The 23,628-nt window shown below is 58.1% G+C and overlaps 1 protein-coding gene across 1 annotated transcript in view; it reads left to right on the forward strand.

Annotated features, from left to right (window-relative positions):
* PHACTR3 (phosphatase and actin regulator 3) overlaps positions 1-23,628 on the forward strand; it is a 205,989-nt gene that overhangs the window by 174,074 nt on the left and 8,287 nt on the right. The window contains exon 9 of the mRNA XM_045883903.3: positions 22,890-22,945. Within this exon, the coding sequence (XP_045739859.1) occupies positions 22,890-22,945 (56 nt within the window). The remainder of the gene's footprint in view (positions 1-22,889; positions 22,946-23,628) is intronic.

Here is a 23,628-nt window from a genome sequence, read left to right on the forward strand (position 1 = left end):
GGGATCGAGCCCCGCGTCGGGCTCCCTGCTCGGCAGGGAGTCTGCTTCTCCCTCTCTCTCTGCCCCTCCTGCCCACTCGTGCTTGTTCTTTCTCTCAAATAAATAAAAATCTTTATTAAAAAAAAGAAAAGGGCACCTGGTGGCTCAGTTGGTTAAGCGACTGCCTTTGGCTCAGGTCATGATCCTGGAGTCCTGGGATCGAGTCCCACATCAGGCTCCCTGCTCGACGGGGAGTCTGCTTCTCCCTCTGACCCTCCCCCTCTCATGCTCTCTCTCTCTCAAATAAATAAAATCTTAAAAAAAAAAAAAAGAAAAATAGTGAACAGTGATGTATATGTAGTTCAAACACAGGACAAAATTATCACGAGGATGCCTGGAGTAAGAGAAGTCCAGGGACCCCCGCACCCCTATCTATGAGTGCAGAGAGGAGGTGGGAAGAGGTGGGGGCCAGGAATTGCTCTGGAGGGCCTGGAGAGGTACCCTGAACACACGCCCTGGACTGGGTTTCGCCCATTACTTGCTGAGTCTATAATTAATTTTAGACCTTGGACAAGAGTAGTTCCTTGAGCATTCATCACCAGGTGTGAAAACAGAAAAGCAGGTCTAGTTCTGGGGCTGCAGAGTGGCAGTTGAGATGTTGTGTCCCGGAGGGTCAGCCACTTGTTTCCCCGCAGAAATGGTTTAATTGGATCCCTTTGTCTGTTTTGCCTCCTTCCAGGGTCTTCTGCTAGCACTTGCTGAATAATTCAGCCCTGGTTGCCATGGCAACACGCCATCCACCGGTCCCCCTCCAGTGTGCTGGCTGTTTTTGTTTTGATTTATTTTCCTTAATTTCTAGACCTTGAAGACTTCATTTAGGGGTGCTCCCAGGGCTATTGGTGAAGTGGTCACAGTCCCCGGCTCCGTGCGCTGGGTCTGGGGACTCTGTGAAGTCAGAGGCCTCCCTCCCTATGGGCGGGCAGCGCACCTCTGAAACGTGTCCACCTGGCGGCAGGCAGCACGTTAGGGACCCACAGCCCCCGTGTGTCACACAGTAGGTGTGGAAATCAGGCCCAAAGCCGTGGACTTGTGCACCACATAGAGGGCGTGGCGATTAAGGATGCCTGGGAGCTTTCACTTCTCAGGGCCGACCCAGTGCAGTAAGTTCTGCTTGCTTTCCCTCATTTAATTTAATCCTTGCAGGAACTGGGTAAAATAGGTTTTCTTTTTTTTTTTCTCTGATTTTTTAAAATTTTATTTTATTATGTTAATCCCCATACATTACATCATTGGTTTTTGATGTAGTATTCCATGATTCATTGTTTGCATATAACACCCAGTGCTCCATGCAGAACGTGCCCTCTTTAATACCCATCACCGGGCTAACCCATCTCCTCACCCGCCTCCCCTCTAGAACCCTCAGTTTGTTTCTCAGAGCCCATAGTCTCTCATGGTTCGTCTCCCCCTCCAATTTCCCCCCCTTCTTATCTCCATTTTACAGATGAGCACACTAAGCCTTTAGGAGAGGTTCAGTGACTTGCTCGGGGTCCCACGGGTCCCATGGTTCCAGGTGTGTCCCCTGGAACTCCACGCCCGGGCCCAGGGGAAGCGTTCTGGGAGAGTTCTGCCTCATTTATCTCAGGGCCTTGCGTTTTCTCATCGTGGTCTGGCTTCCTTCTGTCAGGGGGCATCCGGGGGCTTCCAGCAACACGTCTGGCCCTTGGGTGCAGAGTACTTCCTGTCCCTGTCCGGGTGGGGGGACAGAGATGATGCAGAGTGTCCCCCCACCCCGTGGAGTAGTGGGGGGTTCATGATGTCCAGGAAGGGCCCCTCAGCCAGACACAGGCTCTGGGGAAACGTGGCAGGCGGGCTCGATCCCAGCCTCCCCATCACGGCGGTGGGAACTGGGGAAAGCACTGCCATCTCTGAGTCTCCTCCCAGGTGTAAGATGGAGACAGGGCAGCGCCTTCCCCTGGTTAGTCCTTGAGAGAACAGAAAGCACATTCCTGGCGGGAGGCACTCAGGGGGATGGACCTGCTGCTGGTAGGTGCTTGGCTGGGGCCCCCCTGGGTTAGTGGTCACCTGCACGGGAGGATTCTGCAAGCATCCCCTGTACACTCACCTGGAGGCCAATGAAGCCTGCAGGTTGCAGAGTAGCATCAGAATCGTTGTTAATGCCGATGTGATTGCTGTTCTCATTCGTTCTTATTTGTGGCTGCTGTATAATCCGCCTGGACAGAGGGGCCTCAGTGATGCACGAACTTTCTATTAACTGTTCCGTTAGGGGCCCTCCACTCCAGGGCCACGTCGTGAGAAGCTGATTAAGGCTCACTAATGTCCTTTGGGAGTTGGTACTTAGCATGTTAACACAGGAGTTAAATGATCCTCAAGCTTGTCCCTTTGTACATTTTGTTCAGCCGTATCCAGAACAGTCTGCCACCACTCAGCCTCCATGGAAACGCAGGTTCCCGGAGGTGGGGGGCGGGGGGAAGTATGCAACTGCCCCACCCGCCATGGTCACCTCGAAATCTGCAGAATTTGAAGGAAGAAGCTGGATGCTTTGAGGGATGGGGATGGAGATTGGCATCTGCTTTATCGTGGGGTCGCCTGGACCTGAGTACCAGCTTTGGTACCTTCTGTCCACTGAAGCCTCAGGGTGATGAGGGTCCCTTGCGAGGTCTCCGTTCTATGGACACAGAATTTCAAAAATACAGAAACCTTTCTTTTTTGTGGGCTTACCAGAAAAATAAATGACTTTTCACTGCTGGAAACGAAGCCAGTCTTTTGGGCGGGGGTGAAACTTCATTGCCTGGGGCGGGGAGTGGTTCCTCACAGCAGCCGGGCATTGATAGATATTGGCCAATTGAAGAAGCGTCGCTCCATTCCCCACCCCCTGCAGGGTGGGAACCCAACTCATCCTGAGCAACTCGGCTCCAGTTCCACAGGCATCCTGCAAGACGGTCATATAATGGTCGTTGCTAACATTTATTCAGAGTCTTTTCCGTACCAGCCTCCTGTGGAGTGCTTCTTGAATATTCTCCCCTTGGACCCTCACAAGGGCTCTCTGGGGTAGCTAATATCAATGGTCCTATTTTTCAGATGAGGAAAATTGGCTCAGAACAGTGCAGTCACTTGCCCATGGGTGCACAGCAGGAAACGTGGGTGGGTAACTGGTCTTCTGGTTACACCAGTGCCCATCTCTGACTGTGCGTCTGGATCACTAGGGAGCTTTGTGAAAACAGATTCCTGGACCCTGCTCCAGATCTCCTGAGTAGGGATCTCTATTTTAACAGGGTGCTTCTTCCTCAAGTGTCCCTGCTGCCCTGAGATGCACTGTGTCTCTTCCTCAGGACCCTGGGAAGACTGTTCTCTGAGGCTTCAGGATCCCAATAAACTATGTTCTGCATGACAGCTGCCCGTTAGTATCTTAAGGAGAATGCACACTTTAGGGGCATCTGGGGGGCTCAGTTAAGCGTCCAACTCTTGATCTCAGCTCAGGTCTTGATCTCGGGGTTGTGAGTTCAAGCCCCCTGTTGGGCTTCATGCTGGATGTGGAACCTACTTAAAAAAGAGAGAGAGAATGTACACTTTGTAATTAATTGTGTTTCCCTTTTTGCTTTGGCCACCAGGACGCTCAGAGCCAAGTGTGCAGCTAGCTACCTGTGGCAAAGCTGTTTTATCATTTGGGGTGTGGGTCCACGTTTGACCTTCTCTTGTATGCCCTTTGCCTGGATTTCCTCAGCTCTTCATTTTATCTCTATGGCATATATTTTTCTATACATGGTTTAAAAATTATTTCTAGATTTTACTGTAAAAAGTAAGTAAAAATACATATTTTTTAAGGGAGACCCTCTTAGCAAATATGAGATTATGCCACTTTAGCATCCTGTCAGAAGGGTTTCCGTAGTGTGACACAGAATTCAAATGTTGGTTTTTAGTAATGTCTCATCTCAAAGGAGCAGACGCATCTGCTCGCTTGGCTCTTCCCTCCCACAGTCAACAGACTGGGAGTTTCCCTCAAGATCTTTACTTTTAAAGTAAAACTACAAGGCTCATTTTCACACGTCCGTGTTTTCCTTTTTATGGATTATTGTCATGAGCTACATTTCCAGAAACAGGAGGAGAAGAAAAGCAAGAAGAGCAGGAGGAGGAAAAGCAGCTTGAATTAGACAACGTCCGCATCACTCGGGAGCGAGGCCGCTGGTCAGGGAACACAGGCGGACCCCAGCAGGTCCGTGGGTGAGCAAGCCTGGAGCACGCGTGGCTCGGGAGAAGGGAGCCAGGGTGGTAAACAAACCCATGGGAAGCTCTCAACTTCATTAGGAACTGCAGACACGGAAATTCGTAACAACAAAGCACTTTTCATCCCCAAGTAAAATGACAACAGAACTTTCAAAGAATACTACTTTAAAATATGACTCTCTAACGTCTGTACTGACCTAAGTAACAGTTAAGGAGCCACAGAATCCCACACAGCCCTGGTGAGGCGGTGACTCACACGCGCTCCGCTCTGTGGGGCGAGCAGCCCGTTGTGAAGTGCGTTGTCCCTGAATACTCCACTTCTGGGAGGTTCTGATGAAAGACGGAGGAGAAGAATGTGTGACGGGTAACTTTGGGTCCCAAGGAAGCATGATGATTCTGCCGCCAGCAGGTTCTTCTTTGCTGGGGCCGCTGCGGAGCAGACGAGGCACCTGTCGGCCCTCCAAGTCCTCCGGCCTCTTTGCCGTCAGGACTGCGCAGAGAGACGGGCGTTCCCACCGGTTCCGGACGGCAGCCCGGCTGCTTCTGTGGGAGACCCTGTCCTGACCCATCCTTCCCGTCTAGACAACGAGGTCGGCACCGTGATCCCCGATCGGAGCAAATGTTAATGACTTGGTGCAGGTGACGTACTGCTGGGTGGGGGTCCAGATCCAGCCCGGCCCCGGGGTAGGGTGCCCAGAGTCAGGCTGACTGCAGCCGGACCGCGCTGGCCCTGGGGAGGTCATTAACCCCCAGTCTGCTCCCCCTACCACCTGGGGGCCCTAACCGTGCTTGCTCCCTGCGACTGCGCAGGTGACAGGGACTCAGGATGCCCACAGCACACGGGGCCCGAGAGCCTGGCCACTGTCTTCCCACTTCACCTTTGCCCGCACGCCTGCTGTGACTCCCAGCCTCGTGGGGACAGGGCGTTGCCGTGGGTGCAGACTGTTCCGCACAGCTGCCCCGCGGCACCCATGGGCATGAGGCGCAGGACCTAGCGTGCCAGCCGAGCGCCGGGCGTCTCCATCCCGCAGGTGTGGGAGGTGAGGCGGCTCTGTTTGGGGGCCTGGGACAGCACTGCCTGGGAGCGGCAGTTCAGGCTGCGAGGCTGGCTGCGCTGAGCGGGGCCTTTGTTCCACGGCGGGGCTGTGCCTGAACCTGCGTGGCCCACGAGTCTCACTTCTACACACGTGTCCGTGACTCCATTTCCTGGTAATAAGAGCAACAGCAGGGTCTTGGCCCCTGGCTGCTGAGGGGGCGCCGAGCCGATTGCTTTTCTGGCCTGACCAAAGTCCCAGGCCGGGGCCGTCGTCTCTGCAGATGAGGCACCTGGGCCCAGAGAGGCGACGTGGTGTCCCCGCGTCTCACAAGTTCGTGAGCAGCGCACGGTAGGTTCCGGAGCCCCTGCCCCCAGCCACTGGGTCTCCCCACCCAATGCCAGGGTGCCCTGCCCCCACCTTGCATACGGTATAGAAAGCTACCGACCTAGTGCTGCTGGAGCTTCCGGCGCGTGTCCTGTTAACGCAGCAGCTGACGTCCCCTCGGCCGGGCTGAGTCGGTCTGTCTCGGCGGCGGCAGCCCCGGGACTCTGCTCTGTGTCCCGTGCGGCTGGGGGCTCCGAGCACCTGTTACTGCATCAGTCCTAGAGCATCACTCGCAGGCCCAGCTGGCAGCCCCCACCGTGCGTGCCAGCAGGACTGGTTTTTCCAACCACTCCAAATGCCCGTGGACACCGCGGAGTGCTCGCCCCCAAGTACAGAAACGTCCGGGTCTGGGGGGCAGGAATGAAAAGACTTGTTCTGGGACGCACAAAGACAGGCATGTGCCCCCCCCCCCCCCGCCCCATGGAGCTGCAGGGTCTAGGAGGGAGAGGGGATTGGGCAGGAGGGAGGCAGGGGTGGGGACGGGCATCTGAGAGTGTGTGGCTCGGAGCATGATTTTGATGGATCCGTAGGCGTCCGTTAACCTGTAGGCAGGAGCCCAAGGGTGTTCCAGGCTGAGAGCACCACCCCCCCGCGCACCCCCCCGCCCCAGCTAACAAGCACCAAGTCCAGAGCCAGCGTGGCTGTGGGGACGCGGTGTTGCTGTGGAGGGCCGTGGTGGGCCCAGTAGGGCCAGGGGTGGGCTTTCTATGCTCGCTATCCACAGGTAATTGCCTCTGCTTGTCCCTGGCCTAGCTCAGGGGTCACCTCCCTGGAGGGACCTGCCATGACCACCCCTGCCCCCTTACTCTCCCTGACTCTCCAATCACATCGTCCTATTGTTTTCCTCATCACCCTGCTGTCTGAAATTGCCTCTTTTTTTGTTTCTTCTGGTCCGTCTCCCCTGACACTAGGATCCTGCCTATCTGGTCACTAATGTGTCCCTGATGCATTCAGTAGGTGCTCAGTAAGTTGGTGCTAAGCAGTGAACAGAGATGTCTGGTCTTTGCAAGAAGCAGCGGGCCACCCCTGAGGGGTCACAAGCAGGAGCGCCATGGGGTGAGGGGCATCTGAGGAAGACCGCTCTGCCGACACATGGGGGGTCGAGTGCAGGGAGCAGGCTGGGGCGGGTGGACGCTGGTCCTGCAGGTGCTGCTGGCCAAGGAGATGGACACTGTCACATGGGCCATGGGGTGGAGGGGTGTGGACTTGAGAGCATGGGAGGGGAGGAGCAGAACTGGGGGAGAGGGTGAGGGCTGGAGGAGCTCACCCACCAGGGTGGATCTGGATGCTCTGCCCCCCAGGGAGGGGACCCAGGAAGGAGGAAGGGAGATGCATGGAGGGGGTTCTGTGTGCAGGTCTGGACAGCCTTGGTGGGACCCCTGGCACATCCAGGTCCCTGGCACGTTTAGCAGTGGTTAATCCATGAGTGCAGGTGAGCTTGCAGAAGGGGTGTGTAGACCGTGCGGGGATCCTGCAGGAGTGGGGGAGACCCCGTGGGGAACCTCTGCTGGCAGCTTTGAACTGATCGGTTGTGGTCAAGAGCAGCACCAGCTCAGGATTAAGGACACTGAGGGACTGGCATGGTATTTCATAGGGTTGTGTGTTTCCCGTTACTGTCGGTTCATTTTGTACCAGGTATCTTCCCTCTGACTTCACGCTGCTTTCACAGAGAGTGAGCGAGTGGTCAGTGGTTTTTCACTGACCTCCAGGGACAGAGCAAGCCTCTTGATCTCCTGGAAATGGGGCAGCATTAAATGCAAGCAAAGCAAAATACAGGGGACTTGGAATCTACTTTTCTCTGTTCTGAAAGCCTGCAGGGCTCGAGCTCTTGGCCCTTGCTGAATAATTTGGGATTTGGGGTTGGGCATATTAGGAGCCGAGTGTTTGTGTTTGGATGAATCGGGCTATGGGGAAGGCTATGATCTTCCTCAGATGCCGAGGAGGGCTGGCTGGGCCTGAGCTCTCCTGATCCATCAGAGGTGGAGTCTGAGCAGCTGACCTAGGACTCAATCAGGAGAGGTCTCAGGTTGAGGACCGCCCCTTGGTGGCAGAATACTCTCCCAGCACCAGCTTGACCCCTCAGCAAGGATCCTGAGAAGCTGAGCTCAGCTCCCTGATGCATCAGAGCACATTCATTGGCTCAGTGTCGGAAGCTGCCAACGGGTCAGTTTCCAAAGGAGTTTTTAGAAATTGGAGGGAGTAAGGTGGTTGAGTAAATTCATAAAGAACTCATTGTGCCCAAGATCACTCTTGAGCAAAAAAACCCCCAACCCCCCCAAAAAACAAAAAACAAAATAAAAAACAAACAAACAAAAAAACTTAACAGCTGGGCATCTTCATCAAAAAGAAAGAAGCACAGCTGTGTGGGGAACATAAATTTGGAGCTATAATGGGCTTTCCTTTTCACTGTGAATCCCAAATTTGCAAAATGCAGCATCATGCCCATGATGATTAACCTTTAAGGTCATGGATTTAAGAATCTGAGGCAAGCTTTGTGTATCCTGGGCATGCAAACATTACTGGAATTTTACCCATATAGCCGCTGCTTGTCTGGGCTCAGGACCTCATGATGTCATGTTAGCTAAGCCCTAGGTGATAGATCTCACCATCTCCGTTTCGCCTGTGAGGAAACTGAGGCTCAGAGTTGTCCGTAGCCAGGGAGTAGCTGAGTGAGGACATGAGCTTGAGCCTGCCCGGCTCAGCTCCCATCCGAGTCCTCAGCACCCACTGCCTTAGCCCCATCACAGCACCCTGAAATGCGCCATGGGCCATCCCTGGTTCAAGACCACTGATTTGCTCGTGTGATTCTCCACCAAGGCAGAGAAGGGAAGGACCCTGTTTCTTTGATGCTTTAACCCCAGTGCCTGCCCTACCGCCTGGTATAAAACAGGCTCCCAGCCAGCAACTGTTGAATGGACGGGTAGCTGGAGGGCTTAGCTGAGGGCTGTGGAGGGACGCATAGTTATGTGGATGGGTGGGTAGACAGAGAGATGGATAGAAGGATGGATGGTTAAGTGGTTGTGTAGTTAGGTGGGTGGGTAGATGGATGGTTGGTTGGGAGGGATGGATGGTTGCATGGATGGACATCAAGGTGGACCCCACAGAGTGGGTAGGCTGCAATTCAGTAAGAGTTTGATTCCACAAAGTAAATATGTATTGAATGAATGACGTCCTTTATGTAGTGGGGTCTTTGGATATCTTTAAGCAGTGATTCCATTCACCAGTTTGATGTGTAACCAACACATTCAGAAGCGTATCTGTGGGTCATGTGCATCTTCATAGCCGCACTGGGCATTCCTAATTTTGGAGTGTGCTTCTGTCCCGGGGTGCGTCCTCGCCATGGTCTGTATGCATCTCCTGCTGCAGGGCTGCCCCCAGGTCAGCTGACCAGACTGGGCCTCACCTGGGCTGCAGGTCCTTGGGCCCTGGGGTGGGAGCCCCCACGCTCCCCCACGCTCCCCCACACCATCCCCGGAAGGCCGGCGGACGACAGGGCTGCTCCAGAAGCTCCCTGAGCATTTTCAGGAGGAAGAGTGGAGTTTTCCTGCAGTGACAAAGACTCACCACCTGATTCTCCGGAGGGGGAGTCAGACTGTGTCTTCACAGCTCACTCCACAGAGAAGTCCCAGCCCTCGTGCTCCACGGACATGGGCCGGGCAGCATCTGTGGCAGGTGTGGAGTCCGTGTCCTTGCTGAAGGCGGAAGCTGCTACCCAGCAAAGCGTGGATGTCACCTCTGGAATGCAGGACCAGTGTGCTGGGATCTTTCAAGAGAAACTGGGGATGTTTATTTTTATGCGAATTTTCCTTCAGTTAAATGTTGGCAGCCTATTCACATTTTAAAAAAAGCAACGTGTAGACCCCATAAAACACATTTGTGGGCCATATTTGGCCTGGGGCCACCTCTTTGCACCTGTGATATGAAATCCCTTGTGTGCTTGTTTTCTGAGAAGCTCCTTCTTGCTTGTGCTGAGCGTAGGGATTTTCGACTATAGAGTTGCCATAGAGAAATAACGCACCAGGATCTAATCTGACAGTGGGCAGCAGAAGCGTCAAGGCCCAGAGGGTAGTCGCCAGTGCTCTGTGCGATGCCCATGGAACCTTCCTCTTCCTCTTCCTCTGGCAGGGGTGCAGTGGCGCTCTGAGAGCTGGGGTAGGACCCCTGCTCACCCTGATAACGGACAGCATCTCCATGTGGCTGAGCTCTGTCCAGAAGGCCTCGGCTGCCATCCGGGTCCTGGTTTCCAGCCGCGTGACCGCGGACGGCCACCTCCCTGGCCTGCAGCTCCCTTTCCTCCTCTGTAAAATGGGAGTGCTTCCAGAAGAGTCCATCCTGCGGGGCTGCAGAATGGAGGCCCTATGACAGGACACAGGAGATGCCTAGAGCTGCCTGGCAGGGAGGAAACACCGGGGGAAAAATAAGGATTCCCACAGGGATAGGGAGTTTGTCTTTTTGTCTTAACAGTTTATTGAGCTATAGTTTCTGTACCAATCAGTTCACCTTTTCAAAGTGCGCGATTCACGGCTTTCTGTGTGTTTGTACCATTGTGTGCCCCCATCGCCAGTTCTAGAATGTTTGTTCCCACCAGAAGCAGACCTTCCCCGATACGGATCCCTGGGCCAGGCGGGGGCCCCATGGGCTCCTCACGTGTTCGCGTTATTATCACAAGGATCGGGGGCGACGGTGTGTGCAGGCTGGTCCCAAACGTCAGTGTTACCATCTCCATCTTCTTCACCGTCATCTTCATCAGACCTTGAGCATCTTCCTCAGGGTCTTCATCACCCCGTTACCCGTCCTCATTCCGTCACTGCCTTCATCATGGTCACCTTTGGCAGGGTCGCTAACACGCCCAGTCTCATGCACAGGAAGCACTTAGGGGACGCTGGCCTCAGTCCCTTGATGTCCCCGGGCTCCATCCATCTTCCAGGGGACTGAAGCCCACACCCGCAGCCAGGTCAGGGGCCTCCCTGTCTGCAGGAGCCCCGTCTGCAGAGATGGGGTGGGGGTGGGCTTGTGGGAGGACAGACATCACAGACCTGCTTAGCAGTCTCTCTGCCTTTCTTCCATTTGGGGAGAAGCAGATTTACCTGACATCCTTCCCAGCCGTCCCAGGGGCCTCGGGCGTGTTCCTGGGGCTTTGCTTCTCTTTCTGTTTAGAAAGCTCAAGATGTCGGGAGGGCAGATCTATTCTATCCTGCCAAACCCTCTCGGCTGTCAGCTTGGCAGCACCTTCCTGCACCACCGCCGTGGTGAGGGGCTGGCCGCCAATATTACGCAGCTTCCAAAGTCAGGAATGCCCCCATTTATGAGGGCGCTCTTGAGGACTGATTGCAAAACTGCAAAAGGAACGCTAGAGGCAGGGCTGTGAGCAGGCCCTGTGGGGTGTTGTGGGGAGGGTAAGACATGACCTCTGCCCAGGAGGGAGGGTGCTCCGCGGTCCCGCAAGGCCTGGGCAGCAGGCAAGGCCAAAGGGGTCCAGTCAGAGCGGTGTCTGTAAGGTGTAGATCTTGCACATTCTGCTTTTAGACGGAGGTAGCTAAGCAACAGAAAACAGAGCTTCCAAATCAGGAAAAGTTTGACAAATCTAATTTTTGGAGAACATAAATATAAATCTTGGTCTTTGTGTGGAGCTCATGGTTTGCAGGGAGCACCAGTGTGTGGGACTCAGGCTTCCTTATTTATATCACTGTGCAGGGAGCCTGGAGCCTTGAGCTGGCCCCAGGGTCAGCTGCTCTTTGTTTTCCCTAGGTGCTTGGAAATCTGTCAAGGAAGTACAGCATGTTTTGTAAGAAAATGCAAAATGACATCAACTCCCTTCAGTATCAGTAGAACACGAATCCCAAACCAGGGGAGCAGGTGGTCTGGTGGTTTAAAGGTCCCCTGGCTGGGACTTGGAGACTGAGCACGGGCATATCACATTACCCGGCTGAGCCTAGGGAATGGGTATGTAGTTCCTGCCTGCTTGGCATGTGCAGGGACTGAATACACCTGGCCCTGCTCTACCTGCAGTCGGGGCTTAACTCATGCAAGTAGTGGCTGTGGTTGTAACGACGACATGGTAGCGTGTAACGTTTATTAAACTTGTGTTCTGTGTCATGGACTCTGCTTGGCCTGCATTCGCTGAAGCCCAAGATGTAAGTACTATGTTTGTTGTATTTTATAGCTAAGGGGACGGTGGCTCAGAGAAGTTAGGTAGATGTTCAAAGTCACACAAGTAGGATGACACTTAGTTGAGATCTGACCCAGGTAGGCTGGCTCTGAACACCGGGCCTAGAGCCACTCTGCTTCGTGGAATAGTTGCAGACTATTGGGTCTGTCATGACTGTTCCACAGTCACTGAGAGTCCAGGTTCCTTCTGTCTTCCTGTTCAGTTATGCTCACACTGGCATTTATCCTCCATGGTCTAAGATGGCTGCAGGAGCACTGGACATCACATTTAAGTCCCAAAGGTACATACATCCTAGCTGAATCGGCTCTTCCCCAAGGCTCCTCGGCATATCTTTGGTCAGAACCCCTCCATGTGGCCAGGTTTGGCTAGGAAAGAGGCTGCCCTGAGCAGAATCAGCTTTCTGGTGCTGCATAGGAAGGGAGGCTAGAGACCAGGCAGGAAACTAGCAGTCTGTGCTATTGTGGGTGTTGAAGTTAATTTTGTTGTGTAGATAGAATGAAGAGAGAGGGGAAGGAACGAGCAAACAGATGGACGAGGGAATGGAAACATTCCATCTTAGGTAGCAGCAGCTTCTAAAGCAGTCTGGCCCGAGGAGTCTCCGTGGAGCCCCCGTGGGCTCAGGAGAGTGCTGCATGTACAGTCCAGCGCCGGGAGGTGGCAGGAAGTTGGGGTGACGTGGACAGTTGCTGTCGTCCCTTCCTCAGTGATTACCCCCTCCGATGACCTCTCAGTTCAAGGACACACTTCCTGAGCAACTCTGTGCGCCACCTCTGCTCCGAGCTCTGGGGATTGGGGAAGGATGGAGGCAGTGCCTTCAGGACGAGGGGACAGGGCGGGCGGGAGGGGGGTCAGCTACACGGGTGTGTAAGAGGTGCAGGGACATGAAGCACGGGGTGGTGGGACACGGGACGTGCTCCCCGCATGCCAGGTACAGGGGTGCTGCCCCCGGTCCCCGACCCCTCCCTCCTCCACCCCCCCCCCACCCCGGGCTGTGAGGGCCAGGTGCTCCTGACTGCATTGATGGAGTTGCGTGTCCGGTAGAAATCCTCTGGGGTGGAGGCTGGTGGAGGAGAGTTTCAAGTGGAGCTTTGGTTTCCGTCTGCCTTGGTGTTGCGTCGTCCAGGTTGGGCCCATGTCCGCAGCCGCTGCCCACGGCTCCCAGGCCCACGGGGAACAAGGACAGGGCGAGACACCGGCAATGCATCAGAAAGCCGGTTAAAAGCAGAAATTATAAACACGACCTGTTCTCGCTCTAAATGCTTTCCTTTAGCCCGCGTCACGCAGGTGAGAATGGAGAACAGTCCACTGAGGGAGGAACTATGCTGGAGTTCTTTGTGACACAGAGGTGGGATGCCTCCAGTGCGGTTTCTAGTGTCGGTTTCTTTGAAGGGGAGTGAGCATTTGGAGGCGCTTGGAAGGACCTAAGTGCAGCATCCTCCCAGAATTTTCGATTCCCTCCCATCATTTTTGCTCCCTCCCCCACACTAGGCCGACAGCACTATTTTTAGCATCTTCACTTTCCTGACTCCAAGCCTTCAACCCTGTTCTCACAGGATTTTCCTTTCACACCCATATTAAGGCATTTAATCAGTGTGCATAAAACTTAATTAAATTACCTAATCACAAAAATAAGTACACCTGGTACACATAGGTTTGGGAACAAAGGGAGCAGTTCCCGATGGGCGCAGAGCTCACTGTTGAGAACAGACTGGGCAGCATCGGCTGCGGGCTGAGCACGGTCACTGGGCCCTGGCCTTGCAGGATTGGGAGCGTTGGTGCATCCGGAGTCAGTGAGTGGGGACACAGGAGAGAGCTTCTCCCATAGTATTGTCATCCTCATTTATGGGCAAGGAGGTGGTGTCGGTCGGACACCAGGGAAACAGACACGCTAGGAGACAAATAAGGGATTTACTGCAAGGTGTGGGCATGGGTGACTGTGGGGCTGGCTAGGCAGGTCTGGAATCCGTGACGCGGGCCATCAGGAAAGGCTGGGAGCCTCAGACATGGGCAGAGGCCACTGTCCACAGGCGGAATTCCTTCTTCACCAGAGAGCCTGAGCCCAGCTCGCAAAGCCTTTCAACTGATTAGACCAGGCCCACCCAGAGCATCCAGGACAGTCTCTTTTCTGTAAAGTCACCTGATTGTGGACTGTAATCACATCTACAAAATACCTCCACTGTGGCACCTGGATGAGGGATTGAATGAACACCTGGGGACTGTTGCCTTGCCAGGTGGACGCTTCTCACTGAGCAAAAGGCAGTGAGAAGTTCACGAGCAGGTTTGTGGAGCTGATTTGTGGAGAAGTTAGAATCCCAGCCGAGGCCGGGTTCGGAGCCCAGATTTTTAACCACAACACGATTTTGCGTTTTCTGTCTTCACTTTTCTGCCTATTCTTCCCAGAGTCCAGCTGGACGAGCCTTCCAATAAAGGCCAGCGTACGCACACCCTGTCCTTTTCCATGTCTGCACAGAGTTCTGTTGCTGGCCAACTGCTTTCTTTGTCCAGCCCCTAAGTGGGCGTAAAGCCTCTGCCCTACATTTTGCTGTAACGCATCGGCGCCCGTGAGAGCACTTCAGAAACTGCCCACCTCGAGCTGGAATCGTTGGGTCAAAGGATACGGGCAGGCATTTATAATCTTGGTAGACGGCGCTGACGGTCCCACCAAAGGGGGGCGGAGGACTGTTGGTCTACACTCTGGTCAACACTGAGTTTCCCGCCGTGTGGCCCTCCGCCGTTCTGCGCATGACACAGTGACCTGTGATCGTGGTTGTTACTTCAGTGGGACCTGGGGGGATGGTGGCTTTGGGCTCCACACGCTCACCACAGCGGCCACCGGTGCCCCCGGGAGACTTAGCGTGTCCCAGGACCCCTGGCTGAGTGGCCAGCCCTGCGGGAGGCGCTGACCCAGAGGCCGTGGCCGTGGGAAGTCAGGGGCAGGAAAGGGGCCAGGTGGATAAGGCCCCACCCCTGGGAGACACGGGTCCCTAACAGGCCAGCTGCATGCCTCGTCCTGGGTGTGCGTGCACTGCCCCCATCTCCCCAGTGGTGGGCAGCAGGTGGGGGCGTGGGGGTGGCCTTGCCGGGCTTGGGCAGCGGCTAACCTCAGGCTGCGCCGCTGCTGGGTCAGACCCGTCCCTCGGGCTCCCATCCCTGGCACAGTCCTGCTGTCTTGCCTCCTCCCCACCTCTTCTCCCCCCACCTCCCCCGCCTCCTTCAACTATGGACGCCTTGGCCTAGGGCTGGGTGCAGACCCCACAGCACAGGACAGTACCGACATGGGATGACTGCAAGGACACGGGGCTCAGGTTTGGGGGAGCTGCTGTTCCCCATCGTGGGAGGCTCCACCCCCTCAGAGCCCGCAGCCTGTCCCTGCTTTCTGTGGCCTGGTCCTTGGGTCACCCCCTCAAGTGGCCTCGCCCCCCCGGCCCCCTCTCTCAGGCTGGCCCACGAGCCCCCGTGGGTCTGCTGCCCCGACAGCGCCCCGTGGGAGCTCCCCAAAGCCGGTGCGCAGCATGGGCCTGCGTGTGGCAGGAGGAATCCCCGCGGAATGACTGCAGGGACGCCGCCCCGCCGGGGGAATCCGTCCCAGGCAGGGATGCCAGCACGCCTTGGGGGCTCAGGCTGGTGGAGCGGCAGGCGCGGCGTTCCCGGGAAGGAGCTCCCAGAATAGCCCGGCGGCCCGTGGGTGTGAAGCTGTCTGCTTGGCGGCTGAGGCTTCCCTTTCCAGAAAGGCACTCTGCCTCCTTGGAAGGAATCGGTTCTCAGTTCTTGCCTGGCACTGCGGTGACGTCAGCGGTGTTCGAACCTCGGCCATGGACGAAGTAGGGGTTTGGGGCTCTGGTACGAAGTGGGGCCAAGCATGAGGCTGGGCATGCTGTTTCTGACCCACGTCCCCCCCCCCCCCCGAGCCAGGCCTGCTGTCCCTCTGCGCCCCCAATGCCCTGCAGCCTGAGCGCCGTGTGGGAGCAGTTCGGGAACTGCCACAGCCCTGGGTCTGCCGTGTGCCGGGCCCTGGGCTCCGGGCGTCTGGGCTGCTTCACTTCATTGGCAGCCCCGAGAGGCGGTGCGGTCGTCCTCCCGTTTTCAGGGGAGAAAAGTGCCGCTCAGAAGGCACAGAGCTGCAGGGTGGCGGGGTCGGGACCGAAGGTCTGGAGGGACCTGGGTCGAGATGCTCCCCCTTCACCTTGAAGCTGCTGCTGCGCCCCGAAGGGCTTCTCTAGGCGAGGAATCGGGTCGATGTACCGGGGTGGGGGGTTCCTCGGAAAGCCTGGTGAGGGCACAGCAGGTGTGGTGAGCGGGAGCCAAGGCCACAGGGGGTGTGGGCAGCCAGAGCATGCGAGGGCAAGCTGGACGGGGCCGGCAGTGCGGCAGCGAGCGGGGTGCGCGGCTGGGCCCCCGACACAAGCTGCACGGGGACAGGGCACAGGAGGAGGGAGGCGTGCGGGGCCGGTCGCTGAGTCCCAGCAGGGCCCCTTCCCGGGGGCTCCGCGCTCTGCAGAAGAAGGAGCTGTTTCCCCCAGGGAATTGGGCCAGTGAAGGGTGGGAAGGCTCAGCCCACAGAGCGTGGTTCCAGAGGCTTCTCTGGGGTTTCGTGAGCTGGTTGTGAGGACCTCAGTTTGGGGGTTCTGCGGTTTTTCTGGCAGAGGGTGCTCATCGGTGGGTGATAGGGTCTGAGGCAGAGGGTGGGCTGAGCGAGTCCCACGGGTGAGAGCGGGGCCGTGGGGACAGGCAGGGCGGTGTGAGCCAGAGGGCTGCGCTGAGCCTCGCTGTCTGTGGACGGGACAGCCCGACCCACAGAGCGGCCGCAGGTCAAAGAGGACGTACAGCAAGTGTGGTGAAGGTGGCCCTTTTTGGGGGTCAGGTGACCTGGAGTTTGACTCCTGTGACTCAGTTTCCCTGGCAAATGAGAGGTGGCGAGCACAGGAGCACATCACAGAGTTGGGTTTCACGGGCCTCATGGAAGCCTGGGACCTCATGGTTCTGGAGAGAGGGGTACCAGTCGGACACTTCCCCAGACCCCCCCCCACACCCCTCAGCAGCAGCAGGCTAGGGATGGGGCCCGTGCTCAGACCCCCTGGAGCGCAGGCCAGGGGTGGGGCCCGTGCTCAGACCCCCTGGAGCGCAGGCCAGGGGTGGGGTCCGTGCTCAGACCCCCCCGGAGTGGGGGTTGGGTGGGGTCCGCGCTCAGACCACCCGGAGTGCAGGCAGTGGGGAGGGGGTTCTGTGCTCAGACCCCCTGGAGTGGGGGTGGGGGTGGGGTCCGTGCTCAGACCCCCCGGAGTGGGGATGGGGGGGTGGGGAGGTGGGGTCTGTGCTCAGACCCCCGGAGCAGGGGTGGGGTGGTGGGGTGGGGTCGGTGCTCAGACCCCCCCAGAGTGCAGGCGGCGGGGGCGCGTGTGCAGGTGGCTCTTGTTCTCGGTGGCGCTGCCCACACACAGGTTCCTGTCCCCACCTCCCCACCAGCCTCCTCTCCAGCCACCGCGCAGGGTCTGGCCCACGTCATGGCCTCTTGTCCTTGGACAGCTCTGGGGCCCTGGTCTCGGGTCTGGCCAAGCCCTGGGCAGGACCGCTGACCGGGCCCAGGAGGAGGAGAGCCGCGGGGACTGCCAGGCACCAGGGTGCCCACTCTGCCCCACGCCATCCCTGGGGGTCAGGGGTGTGCACCCAAGTAGCCAAGTCTTCTTATATCCCAGGAAAGTCAGGAAACAGATATTTGAAAGTGAAACTCGCAATTGATTAACGTTCCTTCGTGTTGTTTCTTGAAGTATCCTGTGAGCCAAAAATGCACCTGCCTGCTGTATGTGGAGTGTGGAGCACTGATGGGTCTGGTGGCCAGGCTGCCCCCCGACCCCGATGGTGTGGGGCAGAGGAGCACCTGCACCTTCAGTCCACCTGGCCTTGCAGGGCTCCCTGGGCCTGGCCCCACGCTGGAGAAGGCTCTGGGCGGGTCCAGGCTGCAGGCAGAGGTGGGAGGCCAGGCATGGTGCCCTGGGGCCAAAGCCAGGGTCACGGCCAGCTGTGGCCCGAGCTGTGCCTCCCGAGGTCAGACGGCATTGTGGTGACACCCCAACCTCAGTGGCCCCACCCAGTGCAGGTGTGCTCCGTCCATCGTGGTCAGGGCGAGCCTCCAGGGCAGCTGGCCTCACACGGAGGCGGGCCTGGGCCTCTCAGGTTGGAGGCTCTGCCGTCTGGGGTGAGGCCCAGGTGCCCGCGGAGGGGAGGGGAGCCCGCGGAAGTTCCCACACCTCTTCGAGGGCTCAGTCCAGACCCAGCATCTCTCCTCCCAGTCACTGCTGCAAACCATCCGCATAGCCCTGCCTGGCTGCAGGGAGCTGGAAAGTGTAGGGAGCCCCCCGACCCTGGTGAGCACTGGGGGTCCCTGCACCCCTGGCCCAGGGCAGCTGCTAGAGCCCACGGTCATGTGGACGGGGTGGGTGCTGTGTGATGGTGCAGCAGGGTCACCTCCTTGAAGGTGGCAGATGGTTGGGCCTCAGTCACCACCCTCTGCCTGTGCGGGTGCGAGCCTGGCACCAAGGGTCTGGTGGAGGAGGGGGTGAATGAGTGTCTGATGGAGGAGGGTGAGTGAGTGAGAGATGAGTGAATGATGGAGGAAGGCCTGTGAGTGTCTGATGGGGGAGGGAGGGAGTGCGTCTGATGGAGGAGGGTATGAATGAGTGTCTGATGGAGGAGCATTTCCTGGGGATCCTGGCCGGCACAGAGGCTGCCAGCAGGTTAGAGATTGCAGTTCCCTCGGTTGAGGCTGGAAGAGACCTGGCCTCAGCCCGCCGGGTGAGCACTGTAGATAGCAGTAACAATAGTGCCCCCTGTTTGTGTGCCAGCTCCTCGTCTTTAGTGTCCTCACCCCTCAGAACCCCGGGCGGCCACTGGGGCAGGTGACGGCTGGGAACCCGAGGCTTGGGTCAGGGAGGGCATTAGCAGGTGGCAGAGCTGAGGCCCGACTTCAGCCCCTGTGCCTATGTGGTGGCCCTCGGTGCTGGTGGGGACGGCGTGGAAACACGACCGTCTTGCGCAGAGCCAGAGCCTCGTGGACGGTGCGACTGCGTCCTTTGCTCTCGTGCAGCCCACGCGGGCATCCTGGTGGGCCACGCACCCTCCGCCTTCGCCTCCTCCGTCCTCTGTTGTTTCCCGTGTTCGCAGCACAGGGTCGGGTGTGGGGCATCTGTTCAGTGGACAGGCCCCGTGGGACCAGGGGCACGAGCTGGTGGCAGGGCCCTCATGGGGACCCGTGTGTGCATACGCTGTCCTGCGGGATCCCACACCCCTCACCTTGCCCTCGCTGGGTGCTCCAGACCTTCACCTCCCGTTCGAGCCCCCCCCGGCCTGTCAGCGCACTCCGGCCCGGGCCGGTGCTGGTCTCCCCAGGTCTCCTGCATGCACAGGCGGGGGCCAGGCTGGGAGGCGGGCAGGGGCCTCTCTCTACCCTGACACTCCCTTTTCCTGCCGCCCCCCCCTCCCCCCGCAGCGCTGTAATTAGCTGCCACACTCCAGCTTTCTCCGTGGGAAGAGTCAGAAATAGAACGTGTCTTCCCCAGTGGCGCCTGCTCCTCACTCCTCGCTCGCTGGGGCGCGTTTCTGAATCGGGAGAGGGAGGAGCCTCCAGGAGGAGCTTGGGAACCCTCGGGGGCTGGAGTGCACCCACACCCTCCCTGAGGCCACGGCCCCCGCAACCCCCCCAGCCCCCCAGCCCAGCCACCTTGGGGCTGTGTCTGTGGGTCCTCTGAGAGCCCCTTGCCACCGAGGAAAGTGAAGGGGCTCCGGCATCACCCCCGCCCCGGGGCCGCGTAGGGAGAGGGGTCTCCGTGCTCTCATTTGTCGCCTGGTCTCACTGCATGTGGTCACAGGCGCCGGGCCCTGGGGTCTACGTGGGCGGTGAGACCTGATCACGTTTGCCTCTCTGGGCCTTCATGGTCTCCTCGCCATCTGTCTCTGACAGTAAGTGGGGTCGTTGTCACTCCTGCTTCTGGAAGCCTCACCCACGCAGAGAGCCGAGCCGAGTTCCAGGCAGCAAGTGGACAGAATGCTGTGGTTTATATATTTAGTCTAATGGGTACTACCTTGGAGTTCGCATTGTTCTTACTCCAGAGCCAGTACCTTCCCGGTGCCATGAACGTTTCACAGGGCCCTCGGCCACTCGCCGGTCTGGAGCACCCGTCCTTCCTGTCCGACGGGGGTCCTGGCCCTGGGAAGGCTGGTGTCTCCTGTTGGTGGGTTCTGCCCTGTCCTTTCTTGGACAGCAGCCTGGAGGGGTCCAGAGAGAGCTTCCCAAGGCACACCTGATCTTGGCATCCCCTCAAGCCCACCCCACCCTTCCCTGCTTCAAACCATCGTATGCCTTCTCAGACTCCTGGAACGAATCCAGACTCCTCACCTGACTCCAGGTTGTGCCCCCACCCAGCTCTCCTGCCCCAGAGATGCTCACACACCTCCATTCAGTCTAAAGAGCATTTGCAGAATTCTTCCTGATCTCAGGACCTTTGCACTTGCTCTTCCTTCCCCTTCTCGCTTAGCAATCCCCACTTACCTGTTGGATCTCAATTCCAGGGGCACCTTCCAGGGAGCCAGCCCTGTCCACGTCAGCCCACCTACCCTAGGCTTCGTCCTCGTGCTGCATGATAACAGAGTGAGCATCTGTACCCCAGGAGAGCCTGCAGGCCCCGGCACAGGACTGGGTCCCACTTCTCACCACCCTGTCCCCAGGGCTCCTCGTATCATGAGTGCTCCCAGAACATGTGATGAAGGAAGGTCGAGTGAACCCAAGGCAGAAGTTCACAGTCTCATGAAGTGGGATCCTGGGTACTGGATGGCCTCCTGGGTAGGGGTGAGTCTAGACTGAACTCTGGACACGCAGCACTGCCCTCAGGGCCTCCTCCTCTCCCGTCCCCGGTGATTGGGATCCTCTCTCCCGGAAAGAACCACACAGAGCGGCTCGGGTCCTCTGCTCCCGCCCGGGCTGTCTCTGCAGGGAGGGTCAGGGAGTGACGGTGCCTGCGCTTTGCTCACAGCGGTCCCTGACGGCGCTGCGTCCACCCAGAGGACTGCCCGTTCTAGCCGGGGCGGAGGTGGCCTGGGGGCCAGCTGTGCCGTCAGCCCGGCGGCATCTGGGAGGACCCCGCATTGCGGGGCAGGACCCGGCCCGCCTGCACGCGGCCCAGCGGCGTAGATCCTGGTGGCAAGCTGTCCACGCTTTTCAGAGACGCAGGAATTGGGTGACGGGCCTTTCTGGGCACTCCATCCGTGGCCAGTTGGCAGCTGACAGGTTGGGTTTTCTTGAGACGATTTTTGAGAGCTTACCCTGTGCCAAGCTAGCATTCACAGACACTCGGTGCATTACCTCATTCGGTTCTCACACTTCTGGGGAAGTCTGTGATGGGTTCTCATTTTGGAAGCGAAGACAGGCCTCCAGCAAGAAGAGGCTCGGGGGGGGGGGAGGCATTGCCAGTGGGGATTCGGGATACTCCCCAGGTTTGAGGAAATCCATGGCCTCAGTCCTCAGGCATTGCCGGTCACCAGGCTCTGCCCTCTATAGATTTTCCACAACTCTGCCCAACGTTCCCTCTTCCACGAAGCCTGCCATGATCATTCCCCTGCCCCCATCTTCAGGCCCCATGTGTGAGCAATTAGGGGACACTGCGGCTAGAGAGGTGTGATCTTCCCGTGGCTGGCCTCCTCCTCGTGCGGGTCTCAGAGGAAAGGGGTCTCCCCGAAACCTTCCGCCCCTGCCCCCGCCTGGTTGCTCAGTCACATGCCCCGTCCTATTTCGTCCGTGGCATTACACTCCCTGGAATGGTTTTGTTCATTTTTATATGGTTTGTCTACCTTCCTCCTTAGACTCTGAGCTTTCCAGGGCAGGGGGAGCTGGTTCAGCGCCGGGTCCAGGGGCGTGGACCCGCCTGGCACAGAACCACTGCTCCCTGGTCCTTTGCTGAGGGAGTGAGTGAGGGGCATTGGGGATCTTTCGGTGAGGGTGAGGGAGCCTCTGTCCTGGAGCCAGATCTTGCGTGCCCCCCTCCCCCCTCCGGCCTGGGGCAGGTCAGGAGCCTTCGCCCCTGGGTCCCAGCCAGGCCTCCTGGAGGGGCAGGCTCAGGTCCCACCAGACATCAAGACAGCCTGGAAGCAGCCGTCCACAGAGCCAGCGGCACACAAAGCCCGCGACTGTGGTGCGCTCGGCGGGGGGGGGAGGGGGGGTGGGCAGGGGAGCCCTGGGGACGCCCTCGGCTTTGTGCTGGGACAGGGATTATGAAGAGGAGACAAATATTTCTGGAGGCTGCATCCTCTTTGGGGCAACGCGTGGTGGCCCCAGATTCTGGGCGTTCACAGGCTCAGCCCTGTTGTCTCCGGTGGGGGCTAACGGGCCGGAAGTGGGACAGCTCCTGGCTCTGACCCAAGGGCAACAGTATCAGAGTTACAAGAATAACGAGCGCTTGGCACTAATTTTGGCTAATTATGCCTCTCTCTCCTGACAAGCCTTTTCTTTATTTTATGTATTTGTTTTTGGCTGGATCCTCCGACTCCTTCAACTGGAAACCCGGCTGGAAAGGCTGGTCCCCTGCCGGGACGGTGCGGGTGGGGCGGGGGAGGGGGGAGGGGAGGAGGGGGGGCGGGTGGGGCGCCCCTCCCTCCCTCCCTCCCTCCCTCGGCGGCTGGCTCTGCTGGCTGGGAGGCGGTGCTGCCTGTCACTCCCCCTGCCGAGGGCTGCCGGCGAGGCTGCTTGGGACAGGAGCGGGACAGGTGCTGCCCAGGCTGCGGGCGGCGGAGCTTGGCCTGGGGGGCGTCCCGCCGAGGGGGCTGCGATCGGCAGGTCTGGAAATGAGCCGCACATCCCGAGGTGGCAGGGGGTCCGCCCCAGGAGCTCCGTGACAGAGGGCGACCTCCGTCCTGTGCAGGATCTTACTGGATTAGCCAGCAAGAGGCCGTGGCCAGGGGACCCCTCCCCTCCTCCAGCTTTTGGGGACACAATCTTCGGGGGCGCGCCGGCCACCTCTGCCCCTGGCAGAGACCAGGCGGAATCTGCAGGCAGCCACCATGGTGCAAAATGTAATTCTAGTGTTTTTCCGCAGACGGCTGAGCCAAAGACCGGCCGTGGAGGAACTGGAGAGAAGAAACATCTTGAAACGTGAGTAGCTGGGAACCCCTGGCTCCTGCCTCAGGTGGGGAGGCTGGGGGACGGGTTCTGCCCTCACAGCCTGCTCTGCGGTCTGGACGCTCCCCGAGCCCTGTGAAGTCCGGCTGCAGAAGCAAGCCCTAAAGTTGATGCACTTGGAAATCTCCCCCTTTAAAATTAAGAGAGAGAGAAAAAGCTTTCCTTGGGGCGTAATTAAAGATATCCCTATTCTCGGGTTATTTAATTAGCCCTGTAGATCTAGGGGAAATGGCTCAGTATCCTCTTTGCATTCTGGGTTTGGAGCAGGTTTCCCTGGCAGTTTGGGAGGGGGGTCCTGATGGGCGCAGAGACCACAGGCAAGGTGTGGACAGCGTCAGAAGCCCGAGGGCAGGAGCGCGTAGCCCTGGGGTGCTACGCGTAGGGCAGATGAAGCCAGCCGCTCCGAGGACCTGGAAACCCCAGGAAACCTGCCCTGGGGCTCACATCTGTGCCATTCCAGGACCGTCCATCTGGCTCCATGTGGCCTGGGTGTCCCCCAGCGGTCACAGTGCCCACAAACAACCTCCCCAGTACAGAGGACGCCATGGATGGTTTGGGGGGTGGTAAAACCCCTTCAAAAGTGTTTCTCGGAGAGTTCTCTGTCCGGCCAGCAGACTTTAGTTTTCAAAACATTTTCTACAAAAGGTGCCCTCGAA

This window comes from Mirounga angustirostris, unplaced genomic scaffold, assembly GCF_029215605.1.
Source record: "Mirounga angustirostris isolate CCGP_5_RB_7025 unplaced genomic scaffold, mMirAng1.0.hap1 SCAF_10, whole genome shotgun sequence".
Classification (NCBI taxonomy): domain Eukaryota; kingdom Metazoa; phylum Chordata; class Mammalia; order Carnivora; family Phocidae; genus Mirounga; species Mirounga angustirostris.